The sequence below is a fragment of the Haliotis rubra genome, unplaced genomic scaffold (genome assembly GCF_003918875.1).
Source record: "Haliotis rubra isolate DU_JTF1 unplaced genomic scaffold, ASM391887v1 Scf52, whole genome shotgun sequence".
Taxonomy (NCBI): domain Eukaryota; kingdom Metazoa; phylum Mollusca; class Gastropoda; order Lepetellida; family Haliotidae; genus Haliotis; species Haliotis rubra.
In genome coordinates this window covers 188220-211396 of record NW_025767213.1, presented here as the reverse complement: position 1 = coordinate 211396, position 23177 = coordinate 188220, and the positions used below count along the sequence as shown (strand labels likewise).

Below are 23177 nucleotides of genomic sequence, written 5' to 3'. Positions count from 1 at the left end.
GCTATGTAAGCTAGAGTATTTCTGTAAACAGTGTGATATAACCCCGCTATGTAAGCTAGAGTATATCTGTATACATCGTTATATAACCTCGCTATGTAAGCTAGAATATATCTGTATACAGTGTGATATAACCCCGCTATGTAAGCTAGAGTATTTCTGTAAACAGTGTGATATAACACCGCTATGCAAGCTAGAGTATTTCTGTATACAGCGTAATATAACCTCGCTTTGTAAGCTGGAGTATATCTGTATACAGTGTGATATAGCCCCGCTATGTAAGCTAGAATATATCTGTATACAGTGCGATATAACCTCGCTTTGTAAGCTGGAGTATATCTGTATACAGTGTGATATAACCCCGCTATATAAGCTAGATATCTATCTGTATACAGTGTGATATAACCCCGCTATGTAAGCTAGAATATATCTGTATACAGTGTGATATAACCCCGCTATATAGGCTAGTCTACACCTATATTGGACGAGATATTACCCGGCTATGTTAGCCATAGTTTATCCGTAATCAGTTGGTAATATCAGGGATAATCTACTATGTCTTATAGTCTCCCTGGTAATATTCAGCCCATTATAGCGCGAGTGACACACGTAGAAGGAATGTCGTATTCTTACTTTATTTTAAGGTTGACAAGTTTCTTTCACCTGTTTGTGATATACAAGGATTGAACAAGGGCAATGATAAAACTGCAGCTTAACATTTGACAGCGGGTGCGACATGTGTGCTTACGATACATAGCGACAGCGCGAGGAACCCAGTGCGGGCCAATCCATTCATCAGAGGTATATTTTGTCACACAGGTGTTGTGTGAATGTATTCAAAGACTTTGTACATAGGAGTCAGTTAACCCGAATTGTCGGCGGTTATGTATAATCAAGTTACGAGGGTTTACATGATTAGATTGGGGGTAGTTTGGGTGTTTAAGATTAAGTGGTCCGATTCATGGCCTGGTGGTCACAGCATATTACGCCCTCTGGCGGAGGGGAGATAATGATGTGATTTCTGGGGTAGCCCGACAAATTGTCCGAGCATTAACAAGGGATTTGTGCGATAACAAGGACTTCAGGGCTGGGTTAAGCTTGACTTACAAGATAAAGCAGACAGCATGACGTGTATAACTGGCTTGTTATATTGGCAATATGTTGAAATGGCGATGCAAAGTTATATCAAGTTATACAGTAATCAGTTCAGTGAATGTGACATGTTAGGGAACTACCATTAGGTATTATCTGGAGGGGCGGGGGATGGGGTGGGGTGGGGTGGGGGTGCGATTGTATCGATAGATATATTGTCTTTGAAAATATATGACAAAATATGATTGTCTGCCACCAAAAATACTTGATTGTTATGTTTAATTTAGGCTCACAACTTCAGCTAAAAAACTATCAGCTTTGGAATCCTACAGCTGAAAATATCAGGCCTTCATAAACAATACCACTCTAAAAATCTATTATTGAAAATTGAAATAGACTTGGCAAATAAAATAACATTTTTGTCTTTAGTGTTCCAAATATGAACATTAGAGGTATTCTATTTATACACCACTGTTATGTCATTAATTCCTACTGTATGTGTCCTTATGTTGGAATGTGTAACTGTGCAATCGGCCTGAGGTGTGTGAGAAACTCCGAGGCAGTGCGTCCACGCCTGTGGCTGTTGTGGTGATATTCGTCTGTACCAGGTAAACAACATTACCTGTCCTGTAGTATCCAACTCACAGCGTCAACCACACATGTACGTGATGTTGTGACCAGTGTCGTCCTCAGTCGCCAGCAGCAGGTGAAGGAAGGGTAGGGATGTGAGTGTGATCCCGACATGCAGAGATACCGAGAGCCTAACACACTGAGAACCTGCTGCTGATGTCGATCTTCATTTTGGGAAGGGAATGGGGAACGGAGACAAAGAAAACAGCGGGTCAGTGGGGCCATCCTTTCTTCACTGTGGGTACATGAGGCATGTAAACGAGTTAGCATCTTTGTGTACTCAACATAATGTTATGTTCTTTTCTTTCAGGTCTGAGGCGAACTTAAACGCCAGCCGCACAGCAGAACTGTAGAAGAGAACGTGTTGATGCGTGAAAGCTTTGAAGAGAAAACAATATTGGAAGGTGTTTAACACATCGAGGTTATCGACGGCGAAACATACCCGTGAGAGAAATCTGTCCATAATCCTTGATATAGCTTCCTCGGAAACCGCAGGTGAAAGGTATACTGTGTTCCGCGAGGGTCTCGTTGGATCAGTGTGTAAGAAGTGATCGGATCGGCGTGTCGTGAACAGTTACATTGCCATCCCGAACGAGCAGTTAAGTATCAGTACCGCCGTCTATAAACATACGTAACATTTTCCTGTGAGGCGTTATAAGCCGCTCAAGGGATTGAGTTGCCTCAGTGTAAAGCCAAGCTTCTCTGGAATTTATTTCGGTTTTAATTGCGAGTGGCGGCTCGGTTGAGCTGTGAGGTGTTTCTCTGTAATCCCTATGGGGAGAGTGGAGTGGGCAGTGTTGTGAGATGCATGCTAGGTCCGGAGAAGCCTCAAGGTCCAGCACTTTAGAGAGAGTTCACGGAGAGAAGGGCAGTGCGTCTATGTCCCGGATCACTGAGCTTAGACTATATGGTTCTCCTGATCATATTGTGAAAGGTCAACCCCCAGTTGACCCAACTAAGGACGGAATTCGTAGACTTGTTGGAAAATATGAGTCTCCGGAGAATCTTTGTATAAGTCCCACTGTCATTCGAACAAGTATGAATGGTCTGGATAAACCGGGAAGTGTCGTTGGCGGTCCTGCGATGTCCGATTGTTCTTCGGACATTTCCGACGCAACGCCGACCTGGCCGAGCACGGCCAACGTGGCCGCGACGAACTTTAGCGAAGGGGTAACGGAGCAGGATATTCTACAGGTGGAGATGTTTTATAAAAGTCATAAGACAGAGGTATGCGTGTGTCGGTGTCTAGCCAACCTCTACTTTGGTGGTGCCAAAAACGCAGCACAGGGGGACACGTGGGAGTTTCACAACACTGGCATTCCGGTGTTAGTTCTAGATTCCGGGGATCACCATAGAAACAGGAAGTTGCGCATAATCATGGCGGAGAAAGGGACCGGATTCACACTGTGGAAGGAAGGAATTGACCATTTGTCCAAATACAGCGTACCCTCTGCAAACTTCCACACCATGTATCTCACCACAGACCACACCAAACAAGCTGGCCTTAGCTTTGATGACAGCAACGCCGCTGTCGAGTTCTACTCCTTCATCTCGACCTTGACCTCTGATCCCAATGATGATCTGTTTAATCTGAGCAAGAAAAAGAACAAGAAAAAGAAGAAAGACAAGTCGAAACCGAAGTACAAGGCACCCAAGAAGACGGACATTTCACAGCCTTGTTGTTTTGTTCACGTGACCAAACTTGAACGACCAGATTTCCCTCCCCCTCCTTCAAGGCTAGGCGACCTATCTCATCTAATGGGTGCCAAGTTAGTAATACCACGAAGCACAAGTTCGGAAGTGTCCGACGATTCAACGTCACATTCAGCCGCTTCCGAACACTCGTAATGTCAACTGGTTGACATTATAATTGACTCCCAATGGTATGTGATAACGTCATATAACTCATTGCTACGTCACTATAGCATGGTGTGTGTCTTAACCCTTTATAACAACTATTTATTGACCCTATTGGAGGGATGGCTGTGTACAACTACGAGAATGGATATTCACCTGTCTTTGTGACGTAAACAACAGCATAAGAAGGCTTTGAGCCCGGGTTGAGGATTATACAATTGAACCATCGTTGTGGATACCACGTGTGCCAGATTCGACATTCAATGCAACATCAATGTTTTTGTGACGTCAAGATGACGTCACTTGTGTGTACGTTACTTGTTACTTATTCAATATGAGATGTGCAATGCAAGGGTTAATTAAGCACGTGCTTAAAGTGTTTGGCGTCTTCCGTTCGTTTGGATTATTTTGTGAAAATGTGTGTACGTCATCACTTTGTGTGGCGATACGATGTCAGCACAAAAAGCAACGTAATATGCAACTTTGCTCCATGGTGCTACAGATAAGGAAGTGACAGACAGATATTTCGAGCGGAGCGATACTGATCTCTTAGTGTTGTTAGCCGACATAGGTCTAGCACTAACAACCGTTGTTCAACACTCTTTGCATGGTCTGTATTATAGTAGTTGCCAACAGTGCTATTGTTACATTTTCCTGCATTTTTCAGCTTTATGAATATTACCCATCCTGCAATACTGAATATGAGCGATCAAGCATCATAGACATAGATCCGACCACCACAACAATCTCAGAGCACTGAACACGAGTAATGTATCGATACAGATATCGGTGCGATATATATCGCGATACAAACATATGTTAACGATACATACCTCGATATGTATGAATATATGAGATCCAAACATTTCTGCCATGACCAGTACCACGTTAATTATACAGATTTTACAAATTTATTTCTCTTAGTCACATTGCGATACAGTCGGTTTATCCTGTCGGAAACCGTATCGCCTTATCGTTACATCTCGACTCCACTGAACAAATCCCTTGTAGAAAGTAGTCCTGTAGTTGTATTACGTCTGCTTATGTATCATTCCGCGGAGTTGTAAAAGTTAAATATACCGTGGCCTGTGTCTAAATGTGTCCCTTTTGACTGATTTGGCTCTGGAAAAGTTTCAATTTTCCTGGCACGTACAATCTTGTTTATCCAGGAACTCACGTTTGAGAAACTTAATGTTATCACCGTGTTTACATTTGTATTTTCTCCAAGGGAAGCTGTTCAATCTGAAGCTATCTATTTTCGACCCTTTATTCAATATAGGTAAAAGACCCCAAACCGAGACAAGGAGAGATGCTATCGCTCCTTCAGAAGAGTATCACTCTCTCAGCTCACAATATGATATTATATAGGTGATCCCGACGAAAAAACCGTAACTTTACAAGCTCATTAAAATCAGTTATTTTACTCCTGTGCCAGCCCTTTCAGACTAATGCATGTCAGCCCTCTTAAACTAAAGTTGAGGTTTTGAAAATATGTAATTTCGATGGAAGCAAAATTCCATTTAAATTGAAAGGAAGCCCCATTGAGATAGGAGATTGAAAATCTGAGTTTGCTTCAGTTAGGGTGTCAGCGTTACAGTAAGGGTGGAAAAGGAGGGAGACGATATCATTAGGTACTGTGAGACCGATTACAGACCTCTCTGCTTTAGATCTGAAAACACCTCCAGAGAAGGTCGCGTCAGGTGACCTTTGACGGCCAACCAAAATGAACGAAGCACGGGTTCATACGCCAATCAGTTGACTCCTTTCAAGAACGATTTGGTATTATTTTTATAACCACCATATTCGCATATTTTAACAGCTATTCCATTGATCCTACCCCTCTTTCTGATTATTAAAAAGGACGGGGTTTACACAAACTCCAAGACAGCGTAATGGCGCCAAAACATTTATGACTTTTTGAGTACGCGGTGTTTAACGTTGGATTATAATTAAATGCATTGCTCACGGTTACCGAATGGTTTTAAAGCTTCGATGCTGACTGGTCATCGATAGTTCACCTGACGCGACCTCCTACAGAGCTGTCCACGGACGGAGAGATATGTACAGGTTTAAAATCAGATTTTAACTTTATGACTCATGGGTATTTGAAGACCAAATTACCAAATGCATTATAAACACATCCTAGTTTGGAGATGTTTTAATATTGGCTTCAAGTGCCCTCGTGATGACTAATGGTATAAGAAATTAGGGTACTGTCTTGTTACTGCACGTGCTGATCAGGCAATGTTTGTTTGTTTGTGATTGTCGAGTGTGTTCTTATCTGCTGGTCAGGCAGTCCAACACTTGGCGATCGCTTGCTTCGCCGTCAATGTAGCCGTTGCAGCCACGACCACAGCCACGACCACCACCCCGTCATTGCATCATCACGGTGTTATTACCACTGATATTACAAAGTCAAAACAACGGAAGTCTATTCGCCATCCCCGGTAACCAAGAGTATCATGTCTCATTTAAATTACGTAAAATATCCCGGACCCTATGGCCTAGTTCGAATCCGACATAAAGCGGTAGTGACCGTCTAAACAAAGTACCAAGAACATATTGCTGAGTTGGGTATATCCAGGGTATATATCGTAAAGAGATGATTGTAATACCCTTGATGAACGAGGATGACCTGTTCCATGAACGGTTAGTTATATTGGTGACTGTTGAGGGGAGAGGATTGGTGTCGCTTCAAAACCACAACGCCTTTTTACACAATGCTGGAAAGCAAGATAAATTGATTATTTAGAAAATACTCGCCAGTTAACATTACATGATTACCCAATTTTGCCTGTTGGTGGTAGGTGTGTCGGATATTGCTGGATCTGCCACGCCCATGTCACGTGGTCCTGGCTGTAACTGACAAGGTGTGTCACCGACGTAGCGTCTTATCATTATCATTTGTTTTCAAATGCTGGTATTTTTGGATAAATATCTCAGATATGCATTGTTTTGTGTTATTCTGTTACAGGGTAGGAAGACGCTGGTAGATAGTTGTTCAACGCATTTGTCTGTTTTGCATCACGATTTGACACACGCAATTTCTGTAATTATGGAGAACATCAGGGTATTCGGTGTAAGGAGACAACGACTACCTCCCAGTTGGACAATGTGTCAAGTCTCTATAGGAATGAATTGTGTTTTACGCCGCCCCTACAATACCCTATTGAATTCTTGGCTTAGTGCACACTTCATATCACTGCATCCATGAACCTGGACTTTCGTTACGCTGACTTTCACATTCTGATACTGTGACAGTGCTCACTCTGAATAGAACAAGAACCAATGCAGCCTAACTGACTCCCCATCTTGTCACGTATCAGATTAAGATAGTACGATATCACGCGGGTTCGATTCCCCACATGATTACAATGTGTGAAGCCCATTTCTGGTGTCCCCCGCCGTGATATTTTTTATGGCTAAAAGCGGCGTACAAACCAACTCACTCACTCACCCAACGGCACAATCCCACAGCATCACCCCATTCCTTCAGCACACCCTCCCCCTCGGCATCAATCCTGACCAGTGTCATCAATATCATGTAGTACGAGAGTAGTCTTCACTCACTCACACAATAAGTCTGACCGTTACTTGTAACTTGCAGTTGTGTATTGTGAGGCTGTGTATGATATAGTTATGTGTAGTGAGTGAGTGAATATGGTTATACGCCGCTTTTAGCAGTATTCCAGCAATATCACGGTGGGGGACACCAGAAATGGGCTTCACACATTGTACCCATGTAGGGAATCGAACCCGGATTTTGGGCGTGACGAGCTTTAACCACAAGGCTACCCCAATACCCCTATAGTTACGTGTAAGCACACTTATATACAACAGTACAGGGTATTTCGACAGACAAATCCCCACGTTTAACACTTATGGCGAAACATTCAACAGAAACGTGTGCTCAAGTGTGACTCTGTCTTCCTTTGTCATCTGATCATCTTTATTGATCAGGGATCTTCGTTTCTTCGATCAGTCTCTCCCAGCTACCATGATTCTGGTGTTTAACTGGTGCCAATTCAGCCAAGTGCAGACTCCTAAAATCAATATCTCAAGCTGGAAACTACACAAAAAACGAAATTGATTTGTTTTTGCCAATTTTCATTTTTTACGAAAACTCCTAACCTTGCAAAACATAATGCAGAACACGTGAGACGAACACTCAGTAATGCAGACAATTTGAGAGAATGAGAGTGCCGAGTAGTGCCGGGGGAGGGAGGAAGGGAGCGCTTGGTGTATTTACTTTGGGGAGAAGGAACCAGCAATTACATGGAATCAAACAATCAAAGAGTCTGCCCTGGTCGATTAAAGATTTTATCCTCCACGATCTCGCAAACCATAAAACCAGCATGCAGTTAGCTTTCTCTATCACTCTCCTGTAAAGCCAGCAGACTTCTACCTCCTTCTCCAATTCAACTCTCAAGCCCACAGACTACTTCCCACTTCCCCTCGAGAACTGTCAAGCCGGCAGGCTTCAACCTCCTTCCCGTATAGAACCGTCAAGCCGGCAGGCTTCAACCTCCTTCCCGTATAGAACCGTCAAGCCGGCAGGTTTCAACCTTCTTCCCGTCAAGCCGGCATTTCAGAAGAACCGTCAAGCCGGCAGGCTTCAACCTCCTTCCCGTATAGAACCGTCAAACCGGCAGGCTTCAACCTCCTTCCCGTATAGAACCGTCAAGCCAGCAGGCTTCAACCTCCTTCCCGTATAGAACCGTCAAGCCGGCAAGCTTCAACCTCCTTCCCGTATAGAACCGTCAAGCCGGCAAGCTTCAACCTCCTTCCCGTATAGAACCGTCAAGCCGGCAAGCTTAAACCTCCTTCCCGTATAGAACCGTCAAGCCCACAAGCTTCAACCTCCCTGACTGTCAAGGAACCGGGCTACTACGTGCTACCGCTATATAACTGTCAAGCAAGCTGGTTACTACCTTATTCCCCACTAGAACTGTCAAACAAGCTGGTTACTGACTACCCATTTCCCCATCAGATGCACCTTCACAAGCCCGACTCCCCATCCTCTCCCATTCCTGTTGAGCAATATGCAAGTACTCTAAACTTATTTGTCAAGCAACACCGACAACTGCCTCTCACTTATACATGGCAAGCAACATATTCAACTACCTGCTACTAATACATCACGTTATGCGCGCTTGACATAAGTGGTTCCCTTCTCTCACGCTCAGCTGTGCGTGCTCTCCATCAACTATTAGTCATGACTCAGCTCCCCAACTTTACTGAAAGAGTGAGCGAGTGGGTTTTGATTCCATATATTCCGACAGCGATGTGTCGAAAGGCAATCCCACAGTGGTGCAAGTTCGGAATGTATACTGGTATGTCAAAACCAAGGAGCACGGACTAGTGCTGAAAAACCAAGTGAGTGAGTGAGTGAGTGAGTTTAGTTTTACGCCGCTTTTAGCAATATTCCAGCAATATCACGACGGGGGACACCAGAAATGGACTTAACACATTGTGCCCATGTGGGGAATCGAACCCGGGTTTTCGGCGTGACGAGCGAACGCCTTAACCACTAGGCTACCCCACCGCCCCGAAAAACCAAGTATCATAATAAGGGCGCATCTGGGATTCGAACCCAGGATGATCTAATTCGGTACACATTGGAGTGTGCAAAAACACCCCATAAGCTTAAACCACGCAGATTCGCAACAACTTGAGCAGCCAACCACAAACTATGACCAGCATAGTGAGTGAGTTTAGTTTTACGCCGCACTCAGCAATATTCCAGCTATATGGCGGCGGTCTGTAAATAATCGAGTCTGGACCAGACAATCCAGGGATCAACAGCATGAACATCGATCTACGCAATTGGGATACGATGACACGTGACAACCCAGACAGCAAGTCTGACCACCCGATCCCGTTAGTCGCCTCTTACGACAAGCATGGGTTACTGAAGATCAATTCTAACCCGGATCTTCACGGGTGATCAGCTAAATACCTGCAGTGTTCGCTGTTTCGCACTTCCTACTATATACACTATTGAAATTATAGAGCGAGTCAGTTTAGCTTTACGCCGCTTTTAGCAATGTTCCAGCAATATCACAGCAAAAAGGCTTCACAAACTGTACCCATGTGGAAACTCGAACCTGGTCTTTCGGTTCCTGAAAACATTCGCTGTTTAACTGTTTTTGGATACTGGATGTAACGTGGAAATCTGACGGGCGCATGCATGTCAGAGAGGACGTTCCTGGGGTAAACACGGTTTACTACAGACCTACCTATACTCTCATTGGGGGAAATGTAATGGTGCACTGTGGTGGGATTTGTCATGGATAGACTGACAGTGAGTGAGTATTGTTGTACGCCGCTTTTAGCACTATTCCAGCAATATCACGGCGGGGGGATACCAGAAATTGGCTTCACACATTGTACACGTGGGGAATCCCCATATGCGGAATCGAACCCGGGTTCTTCGGTATGACGAACAAACCACAAGGCTACCCCACTGCCCCGATAGACCGACAGAAACTGGAGGCCAGTTAGTGCAGAGTTCCGGAAGACATACACGAGTGAGTGAGTGAGTTTAGTTTTACGCCGCACTCGGCAATATTCCAGCTATATGGCGGAGGTCTGTAAATGATCGAGTCTGGACCAGAAATTCCAGCATGAGCATCGATCTGCGCAGTTGGGAACCGATGACGTGTCAACCAAGTCAGCGAGCCTGACCACCCAATCCGTTAGTCGCCTAGACATACTCGAGGTATTGTTGGCAAAGTATGGAGTACTGTAGACAAAGTCTGCCATGTTATTCCCACGAAGGCCTGTGAAACATATGGTAGCGGTGAGAACAAACATATACCTCAAACTCGGAAACGTTGATGTTCTCAGTGATGTATTACTGTACATTTGTGTTACACAGATAACGTGATAGTACAGGCCCCCAAAATACACCACAATCATACATCACGCTCTAAAGAAAGAAGCTTGTCAAAACTACCAAACAGGGGTATCGAATGATCTGGCACAGACTAATTGCAGGATATTCGTGGTGGCAGCAGAGAGACAACAGCGATCACCAAGGGACAAATGACTCCATTGTTTAGGAAGGCACGGTGTTTACAGACGCGCCCCCTGCTGGCAATATGTCACTGGGTAAAGTCAGACATTGGTGATGGCGACCTGCACGTTCCTCGTGGATGCCTGCAGCCGCTGTGTGAGGTGAACTTGGTTTAACGCTGGTTTAAGCTACTGAGCAATATTCCAGCTATACGCAACCGCCTCCGTGGTGTAGTGGTTAGAGCGGAAGGTTGCGTGTTCGATCCCCGACCTCGTCATACCAAAAGAAGTTAAAATATGGTACTTGTTGGTTCCTGCCTGGCGCTCGGCATTAATGGGTACAACAAGGACTGGTACTGGATTTTTACCACTACAAAATCAGCTTAAGTCTGGGCTAGTACAAGCAGCCGCACATACACATACATGCACGACATACATACAAGCACGACGTTAAACCCAATTTCACCTCCAGCTATAAGCGACCTGTAAATCATCGGGTCGGACCAGACAAACCAATGATTGACAGCATGAGCACCGATCTACGCAAATGGGGTACGAAGACATGAATCAGTCAAGTCGGCGAGCCTGACCACCCAATCCATTAGCCGCTTTTTACAAGCATAGGTTGCTGAAGACCAGTTCAAACCCGGATCTTTGCTACTGGGTGTTTTACCATTTCGTATTACACAACCATTCGGTATTTCTTCATTAAGAGACGAGTGGAAGGAAATGTTATTGTAGATTGATAAGTGGTAAGTATCGACGTGGAGACTCGGAAGAGCAAAACGAAGGTGAAGGTTTCCAAACGTCGTTATCAGTACATGTCTTATCAAGTTAACGGTCCGTATATATTGGTCTCAACACAACCAACAGTATTTGTCTACGATTTTCAGGCAGGCAAACTGGGAAATATTTTCCCCACCTCAGAATAGTGATTTCATATTTTTTCAAGAAGGTAGGGTATACCGGTGCATTTATCTCACAATGATCTAATATTCGTTTTTCACTTGTTAAAAAGATTTGGAAATAAATGCGAGATATCTGTACAGTGGCTGCAGACCTGACGCCGAATATCGAGCTGAACAGGTATGTTCATCTTAATCCAACAATTGGTATCAGTATCATGAACGCTTTATTCTGAATGGCAAAATATGAACAAGAGATAATATGAACAAGAGATATGAACAAGAAATAATATAGAACATGCAATTGAGATCATGGAATGTGAACACATTTCTATCATTGCGAAACAATGGATCAAGATTATCAGAAAGATGTACAAACAGCTGCGATACATTCATCCTTTACACAGAAAGGGCAGTATCGGAGTAGAAAAATCAACAATAAACAACGTGTCAATGTCATAGTGTGGCGATGCTGTTATGGAGGAATAGCAGTATGTACAGTGAACGGTGTCAGGCATTAGTATGGGATTTCAATTCAAAGTTGGCCAGTTATAAAAACATGGACTCTTTTAGAAGGTTTTAATATAAGAAATACCGAGCCAGTGAATGGAGACGGGTTGTCATGGTGTTGCGACAGCACTTGAAAAATAACAAACTCAACAATGGAAAAACAATGAAAATATGATAAATAATATTGACGGAAATAAGGAAGTACTTAAACCTGGCAAAACCTGAGCTGATGTGGAAACAATCACAACTTATTTGCATATATACGGTAAGGCGGTTCAGTTGCACGAGTGTCTGCATATATACAGTAATGAGGTAGAAATTGCTTCAGTCGAGCGTGATGGAACCAATTTAAGGTCACATCAAGCAGATTATCAATAGTTTTACATATACTGGACTTGTTGTCTCGGTCACTGCGTACAAGTTCAAGACGCTCAAATACCGTAATAAACTAACAGAGGGCCAGCAAAATGTAAGTTTGTGCACCTCTCTTGCATATTTTCTCAAGTTTCTAATACTGAATTAACTGGGTTAAAACAAGCCATTACAACAAGGAACGTCCAGGGATTGAACAGTCTCCATGCTCACTACATGTACCTGTATATATACAGTTTGTAGTCTTTACTCGCCAGAACGACAGAGCCGTAGTCCATGAGGGTGACGTCAAAACACTGGGCATGCTTCACCTTGGATTCCAGAGCATTGACGAGCTGGCCACCCTGTGTGAAGATGGTGATGTTGAAGTTGTTATGGTTGTCGGCGACGACTACTTGGCCAGCTGCGTTGATACCGACACCAATGGGGTAATTTGTGATCCCTTCCCCGCCTATCTGGCGCAAGAGGACCCCATGGTAGCTGAACACCTTTACGCAGTGAGCGCGGTTGTCGCTGATGAAGATTTCCTCCTTTTCGTTGACCACGACGCTGTTGGGAAACTGCAGGTGTTTGGAACAGGAGAACATGTTGAGCACGTTGCCGACGTTGTCGAAGATGATGACCCGCATCACCTTGCACTCGACCACAATGATCCTGCCGGCGCTGTCGACCGCCACGCCACGAGGGTGTTGTAAGATGTTGGCGCCAAACTTCCGGAGGAACTGTCCGAACTGGTTGTAGACCTGTACCTGATGGGTAGGACTGCGCTCGGTCAGGACAATGTCTCCTGAAGACCCGACAACTGACACGCGGTTTGGGTACAACAGCTGGCCGTTGTGTTTGCCGCATTCCCCGAACTGGAACTTGAACCCTCCTTCCGTGTCAAAAATCTGGATACGATGGTTGTTGGTGTCGGCAACGATGATGTCGTTCTGTGCGTTAACGGTGACGCCACTCGGTTCGGTGAACTGTCCTTCCAGAACTCCAAACTCCCCGAACCTGCAGTGGTAGATCATCTTGTGACGTCGGACGTGGGAGGTCAGTGGGCAGAGAAGAGACACGTGACTTCCGGAACTGGGGGTCGGGGACAGGACGTCCAGACTTGACGACATGATATCCGAACCACTGGACCACGTGTTGTACTGGTCACTTGGAATCATGAGGTCATTGCTTCCGTACTTATACACGTTGATATTAGGAGGTTCGTCAAAGATGTTGCCAGTGGATGACAGTCTGGTGGTGGTTGAAAGTAGGTGCTCTATGGCCTGGCATGTAGGGATGCGATCAATCGTCGGACAGGCTGGGGCTAAGGTGGTCTTCCTGAAGAGCGAGTCGTTACCCTGACTCACATAACCGAAAGTATTGCGGACTCCTGTCTGAATGGCCTGGTAGTTGGATACGAACTCTATCTCAGAACAGTCCTGATTATCGAGGTTTGGTAAGAAGGTGAACATGTTATGGAACCTCCGTTCAACAAAAGTCTTCAGCATCAGACATTCTGTGACAGAAGCGTTATTTAGTAGTTTGTTAACGAAATGTATTCCCTGGCAGAGACTATTCAAACATTCCTGGATGTTCTGAGCTCTAGTTGTAATGGCAGCCTGCTTGTCGTTGAGAGCCTGATCCAGTTCTTTCAGGGTCTCTTCTTTCCGTTCTTCAAGCTTGGCCATGTAGAAGTCGTGAGTGTCGTTGATGTCATTCTGAGCCTTGTGATACTGCGTTTGGAGTGTTATTGAGCTCACGCCGATTCCTTTCGCCGTTGCCCTCAAGTCTTCAATCTTAATTCTAGCACAGTCCTCCAGGTTTTTCAACATCTGTATTTCTGATTCCGCAACTTCTGTCAGAAACTGACAGTCATGCCCGCGTCCATGGTCAAGCAGTACACACTCCTTACACACTGGTTCTGCGCACGTCTTGCAATACATCTTGAGTACGTCGATCTTATGTTTGGGGCAGTTAACTGGTTTCTCGGAACTGCAGGTCTCCTTGTTTATCTGAAGGTCCTCCAGGCTTATGACTCGGTGGCCTTCAAAACAGTGCATGAACTGATGAGCCATAACACAGTTGGCACACAGGAAGTTTGCACAGTCAAAACAACGCGCAACAACATTAGCTTCTTTGCTCTTGCAACCAGTACAGTGTATGGAACACGGGTCGAGAGTGGACAGTTCCATGATATTGCTGACAGTGTAATCCTGTCGGAGTCCACTCAGGCCATCGCTCCCGAGGTATGTATCGAAGTGGCATTCCGGACATGTCACTTTGTCGGTGACCTTGACCTTCTCAAGGCATGGCTGACAGAAGGTGTGGAAGCAGCCCAACAGTTTGGGGATCGAGAAGATGTCGTTACAGATGCTGCAGCGGGTGTTCAGGCCGGTGGAGTCCAAGTCGCTGTCGGAGGAGCTGGAGACGGTGGTGGACATGTCGACCTCCGATGGGGGAGAAGAGGACGTCATCCTTACACGGCGTCACGGCGGGGAACTTTGGTAGTAGGCGGAGTCTGGAGAATACGGGAAAGCCGATTAACAGTAATACAGCATAGAACGCATTAAGAAAGATTACTCGAAAAATTTCAATATAATATAATACAGCACTGCCATCAACAAGTAGGGGCTTAAACCACTACGTTTTCTAGAGTGGTGGATGTAAAACGCAGAATGATTTTGAGGTAAACAGGCATTACCGGCACCAATACAAAACCCAACAGAAAAAGTACATTATTCCCTTTACATAATGTAAGCAGGGTCTATTTCAGACGGACAATACTAAACACACCATTTTGGAGACATGTTACGAAAACATCTGTGTTCTTATCCAAAACAAACTGGGGAAAATGTTGACCAAATGGTGATTTTCAATACCTTAAGGCTTACTAAGTACACGTTGTGGGAGTGGAACTGTCCATTCTCGACCTGTGTTCCCTTCACAATGTTAAACATGATCAAGGAAGGAACACTGTTCGACAATCAGATTTTCCCCAAATTTGAAAAGAATCCATTTAATGTGTTCAAGTGATTGGTTGAACATGTTTTTTTAGTTCGAAATATGTAATTTGAGTATTTCTTGCAAATATTATATGTTCGGAATATATTCATTCGTTGATCTAACTTTTCTAAGTTTACATCTGCACATTGCTGTAATTCTTGAAAAGACTACCCGTATCAAAATTTGCACTGCATCTCGCCTTTAGAATTTCAAGGTGGTCCCTAAATTTGAAAATAATTCAACCAATAGTTCTCAAGTTATTGCTTGAACATTTTCCTTTTCGTACAGACGGATAGACGCACAGACGAAAGGACGGAAGGCATTCCTTGGAATTTCAAGACATTTATGTCGCAAATACTTCGTGTGGGATACTTCTTGCGAGACTAAATTTGGATAAGATATTCGCTTTGAAATTTACAATTTGATTAATTTCTACTAAATAAATATCACGGTTGATTATAAAATAAATATATCCAAAGTGTCCAAGGTAAATACTTATTTGTAAATGTATGTCACGATGAACTTACCACAGTACAATTAAACCTATATCATGAAGGTTCATGGTACAAGGGTAAATAAACTAGCAATAAAAATATCACTGTGGAGGCATAAATAAATTATCACACATTCAGGGTCCCACTGAAGTACTTGAAAACACTAAAAACAATGTGTTGAGGGGTTAGATAACACAACCTATTATCATATAAAGATCAATTTTAGAACAAAATTCTCGAACAAGTTCAATAAACATCTGTGCAACTATGAGATGCACACCTTTCGAGTCCCAATGAAACACATGTATAAGCTTAATCAATTCTGTTGAGCAGTTTTTGTGGAGAAGTGGATAGACTTAATCCCCTTTTTCACTATCATCAGAGAGAAATTCAACAAAATTTATCTAAGTTCAAATGTCTCTAAACATACATAAAATACAAAAACAAAATATGAGATGCACACGTGAGAGTCTTTATAAAAGACATATGTAAGCTAAATGAGTTTTGTGCAGTGGTTTTTGAGGAGAAGTGGATAAAGTACACCCCCTATGGTATGGGACGAACAGGATGAATAGAACCAAAGTTTAAACATCTGTAGAAGTGACAAAATTAAATAAATTGGATGAACAAGGTATGAGATGCACACCTTTAGAGTGCCAATGAAACACACGCAAAAGCTCAATCAATTATGTTGAGCATCTTCTGTGGAGAAGTGGACAGACTTGGATGTAACACACTGGAGAAGTGGATAGAGTACATTCCCTGTTTCGTACGGACGGACAGACCATGAGGTAGGTCTGTACATAGAGAATACTACACGAGGTCTCATTACACACGAATTATACGAAACAAGTGTCCTTCCTATGGTATCTGACCGAGCAAAAGCGAGGTCAGATAACATAGGAAGGTCACGAGTTTCGTATAATTCGTATGTAATGAGACCGAGTGTGGTATTTTATTTATTACCCACGTCTCACATGCATCAAATTGACAAAATAGCGTATTTTTGTTAAGTTTTTGGTTTCAAGCCAATCAAATCGTCAGAATCTCAGGTCAAGTCGTTACGACACAGGTCAACGCGACACGACACTCGTGTGACGTACGAGAATAGTATGCAGCTACCCATACGTTGACCACGTGGGTAATAAAACTCATATACTGCTGATAGATTCCACCATCTATGTAAATGCCATTGTGGTTCTCATTGAAACAATTTGCAATGATTATTCTGCGCCAAGTGTATTGAAATAAAGAGTTACATAGTGTACAGTCTAATAATCTAAATTGATTATTCTCACTGTCAATAAATCATGTATACCATACCCGTATCTGTGGGTCTGCCGTTTAAAGTGTGCAATAGTGTACATCGTTCTAGAGAGTCTATAAAGTGTGCTATTGAGTGAGTGAGTTTAGTTTTACGCCGCACTGAGCAATATTCCAGCTATATGGCAGCGGTCTGTAAATAATCGAGTCTGGACCAGATAATCCAGTCATCAACAGCATGAGCATCGATCTGCGCAACTAGGAACCGATGACATGTGTCAACCAAGTCAGCGAGCCTGACCACCAGATCCCGTTAGTCGCCTCTTACAAGCATAGTCGCCTTTTAGTGGCAAGCAGGGGTTGCTGAAGACCTATCCTACCCTGGATCTTCACGGGTCAAAGTGTGCTATTGTATCACCGTGGGTGGTTAACAGAATCGTAACTTGGCTGATCCGCTGCGTGTGCGTACACAATAATATCTGTCAATGTATCTCTCCATATAGGCGAGGTGAAACTGGGTTTTACTTCGTGCTTGAGAATATTTCGCTCATATGACGACGTGCATGCGTGTGTATGTGTATGTGCGGCTGCTTGTACTAAACCCAGACTGAAGCTGGTTTTATAGTGCTAGCCCTCTGAGATACCATACCGCAGTGAAGCATGAATACCCCACTCAGACACATTATACTGACTCCGAGCTGACCAGTCCTTGTTGTACCCAGTAATGCCGAGCGCCAGGTAGGGACCAACAAGTACCATATTTCAACGTCTTTTGTATAACGCGGTCGGGGTCGAACCCGCGACCTTCCGCTCTCCGGGCGGACGCTCTAACCACTACACCACGGAGGCGGTCCCTCTTCATATACACAACATCTGCCATTGATTTAAAACCAACATTTCTACCATAACAATCGTCACTGTCTCTTGTCCCAGCGTGCTTCATTTTATCAGATGGTATTTATGAAGAGGCGATATATAACCTCAGAAAACTACATGAATATTTCTTATCTACAACTATGTGATACAGCACTGCCATCAACAAGTAGGGGCTTAAACCACTACGTTTTCTAGAGTGGTGGATGTAAAACGCAGAATGATTTTGAGGTAAACAGGCATTACCGGCACCAATACAAAACCCAACAGAAAAGTACATTATTCCCAATTTTACATAATGTAAGCGGGGTCTATTTCAGACGGACAATACTAAACACACCATTTTGGAGACATGTTGCGAAAACATCTGTGTTCTTATCCAAAACAAACTGGGGAAAATGTTGACCAAATGGTGATTTTCAATACCTTAAGGCTTACTAAGTACACGTTGTGGGAGTGGAACTGTCCATTCTCGACCTGTGTTCCCTTCACAATGTTAAACATGATCAAGGAAGGAACACTGTTCGACAATCAGATTTTCCCCAAATTTGAAAAGAATCCATTTAATGTGTTCAAGTGATTGGTTGAACATGTTTTTAGTTCGAAATATGTAATTTGAGTATTTCTTGCAAATATTATATGTTCGAATATATTCATTCGTTGATCTAACTTTTCTAAGTTTACATCTGCACATTGCTGTAATTCTTGAAAAAGACTACCCGTATCAAAATTTGCACTGCATCTCGCCTTTTAGAATTTCAAGGTGGTCCCTAAATTTGAAAATAATTCAACCAATAGTTCTCAAGTTATTGTGAACATTTTCCTTTTCGTACAGACGGATAGACGCACAGACGAAAGGACGGAAGGCATTCCTTGGAATTTCAAGACATTTATGTCGCAAATACTTCGATGTGGGATACTTCTTGCGAGACTAAATTTGGATAAGATATTCGCTTTGAAATTTACAATTTGATTAATTTCTACTAAATAAATATCACGGTTGATTATAAAATAAATATATCCAAAGTGTCCAAGGTAAATACTTATTTGTAAATGTATGTCACGATGAACTTACCACAGTACAATTAAACCACATTGGTATATCATGAAGGTTCATGGTACAAGGGTAAATAAACTAGCAATAAAAATATCACTGTGGAGGCATAAATAAATTATCACACATTCAGGGTCCCACTGAAGTACTTGAAAACACTAAAAACAATGTGTTGAGGGGTTAGATAACACAACCTATTATCATATAAAGATCAATTTTAGAACAAAATTCTCGAACAAGTTCAATAAACATCTGTGCAACTATGAGATGCACACCTTTCGAGTCCCAATGAAACACATGTATAAGCTTAATCAATTCTGTTGAGCAGTTTTTTGTGGAGAAGTGGATAGACTTAATCCCCTTTTCACTATCATCAGAGAGAAATTCAACAAAAATTTATCTAAGTTCAAATGTCTCTAAACATACATAAAATACAAAAACAAAATATGAGATGCACACGTGAGAGCTCTTTATAAAAGACACATATGTAAGCTAAATGAGTTTTGTGCAGTGGTTTTGAGGAGAAGTGGATAAAGTACACCCCTATGGTATGGGACGAACAGGATGAATAGAACCAAAGTTTAAAACATCTGTAGAAGTGACAAAATTAAATAAATTGGATGAACAAGGTATGAGATGCACACCTTTAGAGTGCCAATGAAACACACGCAAAAGCTCAATCAATTATGTTGAGCATCTTCTGTGGAGAAGTGGACAGACTTGGATGTAACACACTGGAGAAGTGGATAGAGTACATTCCCTGTTTCGTACGGACGGACAGACCATGAGGTAGGTCTGTACATAGAGAATACTACACGAGGTCTCATTACACACGAATTATACGAAACAAGTGTCCTTCCTATGGTATCTGACCGAGCAAAAGCGAGGTCAGATAACATAGGAAGGTCACGAGTTTCGTATAATTCGTATGTATGTAATGAGACCGAGTGTGGTATTTTATTTATTACCCACGTCTCACATGCATCAAATTGACAAAATAGCGTATTTTGTTAAGTTTTTGGTTTCAAGCCAATCAAATCGTCAGAATCTCAGGTCAAGTCGTTACGACACAGGTCAACGCGATACGACACTCGTGTGACGTACGAGAATAGTATGCAACTACCCATACGTTGACCACGTGGGTAATAAAACTCATATATTGCTGATAGATTCCACCATCTATGTAAATGTCATTGTGGTTCTCATTGAAACAATTTGCAATGATTATTCTGCGCCAAGTGTATTGAAATAAAGAGTTACATAGTGTACAGTCTAATAATCTAAATTGATTATTCTCACTGTCAATAAATCATGTATACCATACCCGTATCTGTGGGTCTGCCGTTTAAAGTGTGCAATAGTGTACCTCGTTCTAGAGAGTCTATAAAGTGTGCTATTGAGTGAGTGAGTTTAGTTTTACGCCGCACCGAGCAATATTCCAGCTATATGGCGGCGGTCTGTAAATAATCGAGTCTGGACCAGATAATCCAGTCATCAACAGCATGAGCATCAATCTGCGCAATTGGGAACCGATGACATGTGTTAACCAAGTCAGCGAAACTGACCACCCGATCCCGTTAGTCGCCTCTTACAAGATAGTCGCCTTTTTTATGGCAAGCACATGGGTTGCTGAAGACCTATTCTACCCTGGATCTTCACGGGTCGGAGGGAATGGCATCAAGGCAGGTAGAGTTAAAGCCCATTTCAAGTAATATCTTTCACTTGAATTGTTGATTTGAAAGTTATATTCCAATTTTGAATAAAAGTTAAAAATTTAGTTTAAAATCTACAGTAATTTCTCATAATGAACATATAAAGATTTAAGATAAATGCATGCTAGACATTGTTGTGGACACTTCAAATAATCTGCTACTGAAAAGCTAAAAACAAAAGATTCGTTCATAAAAGTGATGTTTGCCATATGTATTCACAATATTCAAATATCATAATTGATGCACATTGAGATACTTCTAGAATACGTTGTTTGTATATCTCTTAAAAACCGTTGCGCAGTTTGTCGAAACTAAACCCATACTTCCTTGCAAAATAGCTTTGGTTTGTAATATCGATGCTATTGATGACACCTGTGTTGACAAGTTTTCAGGAAAGCTCATTTTAAAAGGACGTACGCGCGAAGACGAAGTCACGTGTCAATTTCACACGCGCCCGAGCACGCCTTTTGCATGCGAGTGACCAATTTGGTGGTGACGTCACAAGCTGTTTTGGCATGTCTTTGCAAATGGCTGCTAATATGAAAAAATCACCAATATCTAGAATCATTTTGTGTCATAAAACAGTTACATTCTGAACATGTAGTGAAAAAGGTGGAAATGGCGGCAACCTCAAGTGATAAGCGTTTCCATTTTTGAAAATTCAAGACGCAAATGTCGCCATTGTTACACAGACCGAGTAAATTAAATACTAGAGAAAGAATACGTATAATGAGTTTACAAAACATGCAGACAAACCTGCAAAGTTATCCAGGAATCCCACGTGGAGCTCAACAACAGGCTCAGGTTGAATATAGCGCACAAGTGTCAATCAACTCGCGAAGAGAAAAGCACACAAGTGCACTAGGTATGGTGTAACTGCGATTTTAGCGCCTCTGTATCCACCGGAGCCGTCCTTCTGTGATGCCTCGACTCAACCCCAGATGTCGACTGTCCTCAGCTTGTGAACAAGGACTGATTCTATCCCAATCGCTGTATCGTTGTCATTCATTTGTACCCACAGCATTAGCTGCACGTGAGACTCCTCGTGCAGATTACGTAATGCTGGTTTCGTGGAAAATAGTGAAAACGCTGTGCCCCGAACTGGGATTGTTATACGCATTGTCTGATTGAGAAAATGGCGCTGGCACGAGATGTTACACATTGTTGACAAACATAACTTCCGCATGCTATCTGGAGATAGGGTTGCTTTTTATGTATGCAAGCTATCGTCTTCGTTTGACTGGAAGATGCTTTTGACACATTAACAATTCTTTAAGAGTAGGAGTGAGTGAGTGAGTTGGGTTTACCGCCGCTGTCAACAGTATCCCAGCTGTATCGCAGCGTGTCAGCTTAATATGGGGTATGGCGGACCGGGACTTGAACCCACAATTAACGGGTTTTGATGTGCCCAAGGGATGCAACTCTGCAATTTGTATCACATCCTGAATTTCACAGATGCATCACTCTGCATATGTATCACACAGACAATGAAATTCTGTATCACATCCTGAACTATAATTACCGGTATCAGCTATAGTATCACCGGTAACACACACTGGATTATAATTACCTGTATCAACAGGACTATAATTACCTCACACACACTATAATTACCGGTATCACACACTGGACTATAGTTACCTGTATCACACACTGGACTATAATTACCGGTATCACACACTGGACTATAATTACCGGTATCACACACTGGACTATAATTACCTGTATCACACACTGGACTATAATTACCTGTATCACACACTGGACTATAATTACCACACTGGTATCCTGCACACTAGCTACCTGTATCTATAGTTACCTGTATCACACACTGGACTATAGTTACCTGTATCACACACTGGACTATAGTTACCGGTATCACACACTGGACTATAGTTACCTGTATCACACACTGGACTATAGTTACCTGTATCACACACTGGACTATAATTACCGGTATCACACACTGGACTATAATTACTGGTATCACACACTGGACTATAGCTACCTGTATCACACACTGGACTATAGTTACCCGTATCACACACTGGACTATAATTACCTGTACATACACTATAGTTACCGGTATCACATCGACTGGACCACTGGACTATAAAGTTACCGGTATCTGGACTGTAGTTACCTGTATCACACACTGGACTATAATTACCTGTATCACACACTGGACTATAGTTACCGGTATCACACACTGGACTATAATTACCTGCATCACACAGTGGACTATGATTACCGGTATCACACACTGGACTATAATTACCTGTATCACACACTGGACTATAGTTACCTGTATCACCTGCACACTGGACTATAATTACCTGCACCATAACAGTGCAGTATGATTACCGGTATCACACACTGGACTATAATTACCTGCATCACACACTGGACTATAATT

General features: G+C 42.7%; 2 protein-coding genes across 14 annotated transcripts in view; one reads left to right on the top strand and one right to left on the bottom strand.

Moving 5' to 3' along the window:
• LOC124292494 overlaps positions 1-6524 on the top strand; it is a 73987-nt gene extending 67463 nt beyond the window's left edge. For 12 of the 13 annotated variants that reach the window (XM_046729587.1, XM_046729586.1, XM_046729589.1 and 9 more), the window contains one exon: positions 2030-6524. In XM_046729587.1, the coding sequence (XP_046585543.1) occupies positions 2524-3567 (1044 nt within the window). In that variant the 5' untranslated portion in view covers positions 2030-2523 and the 3' untranslated portion in view covers positions 3568-6524. Of the gene's footprint in view, positions 1-778; positions 799-2029 lie in introns of those variants that run through there. The other variant, XM_046729598.1, reaches the window with a different exon arrangement.
• Positions 6525-11706: 5182 nt separating this feature from the next.
• LOC124292542 (B-box type zinc finger protein ncl-1-like) lies at positions 11707-21785 on the bottom strand. The gene is made up of 2 exons (XM_046729665.1): positions 21518-21785; positions 11707-14880 (listed from the first exon to the last, which is right to left on the bottom strand). Exon 2 carries the CDS (start codon positions 14834-14836, stop codon positions 12593-12595), a length of 2244 nt encoding a protein of 747 aa, XP_046585621.1. The 5' UTR covers positions 14837-14880; positions 21518-21785; the 3' UTR covers positions 11707-12592.
• Positions 21786-23177: the final 1392 nt, after the last annotated feature.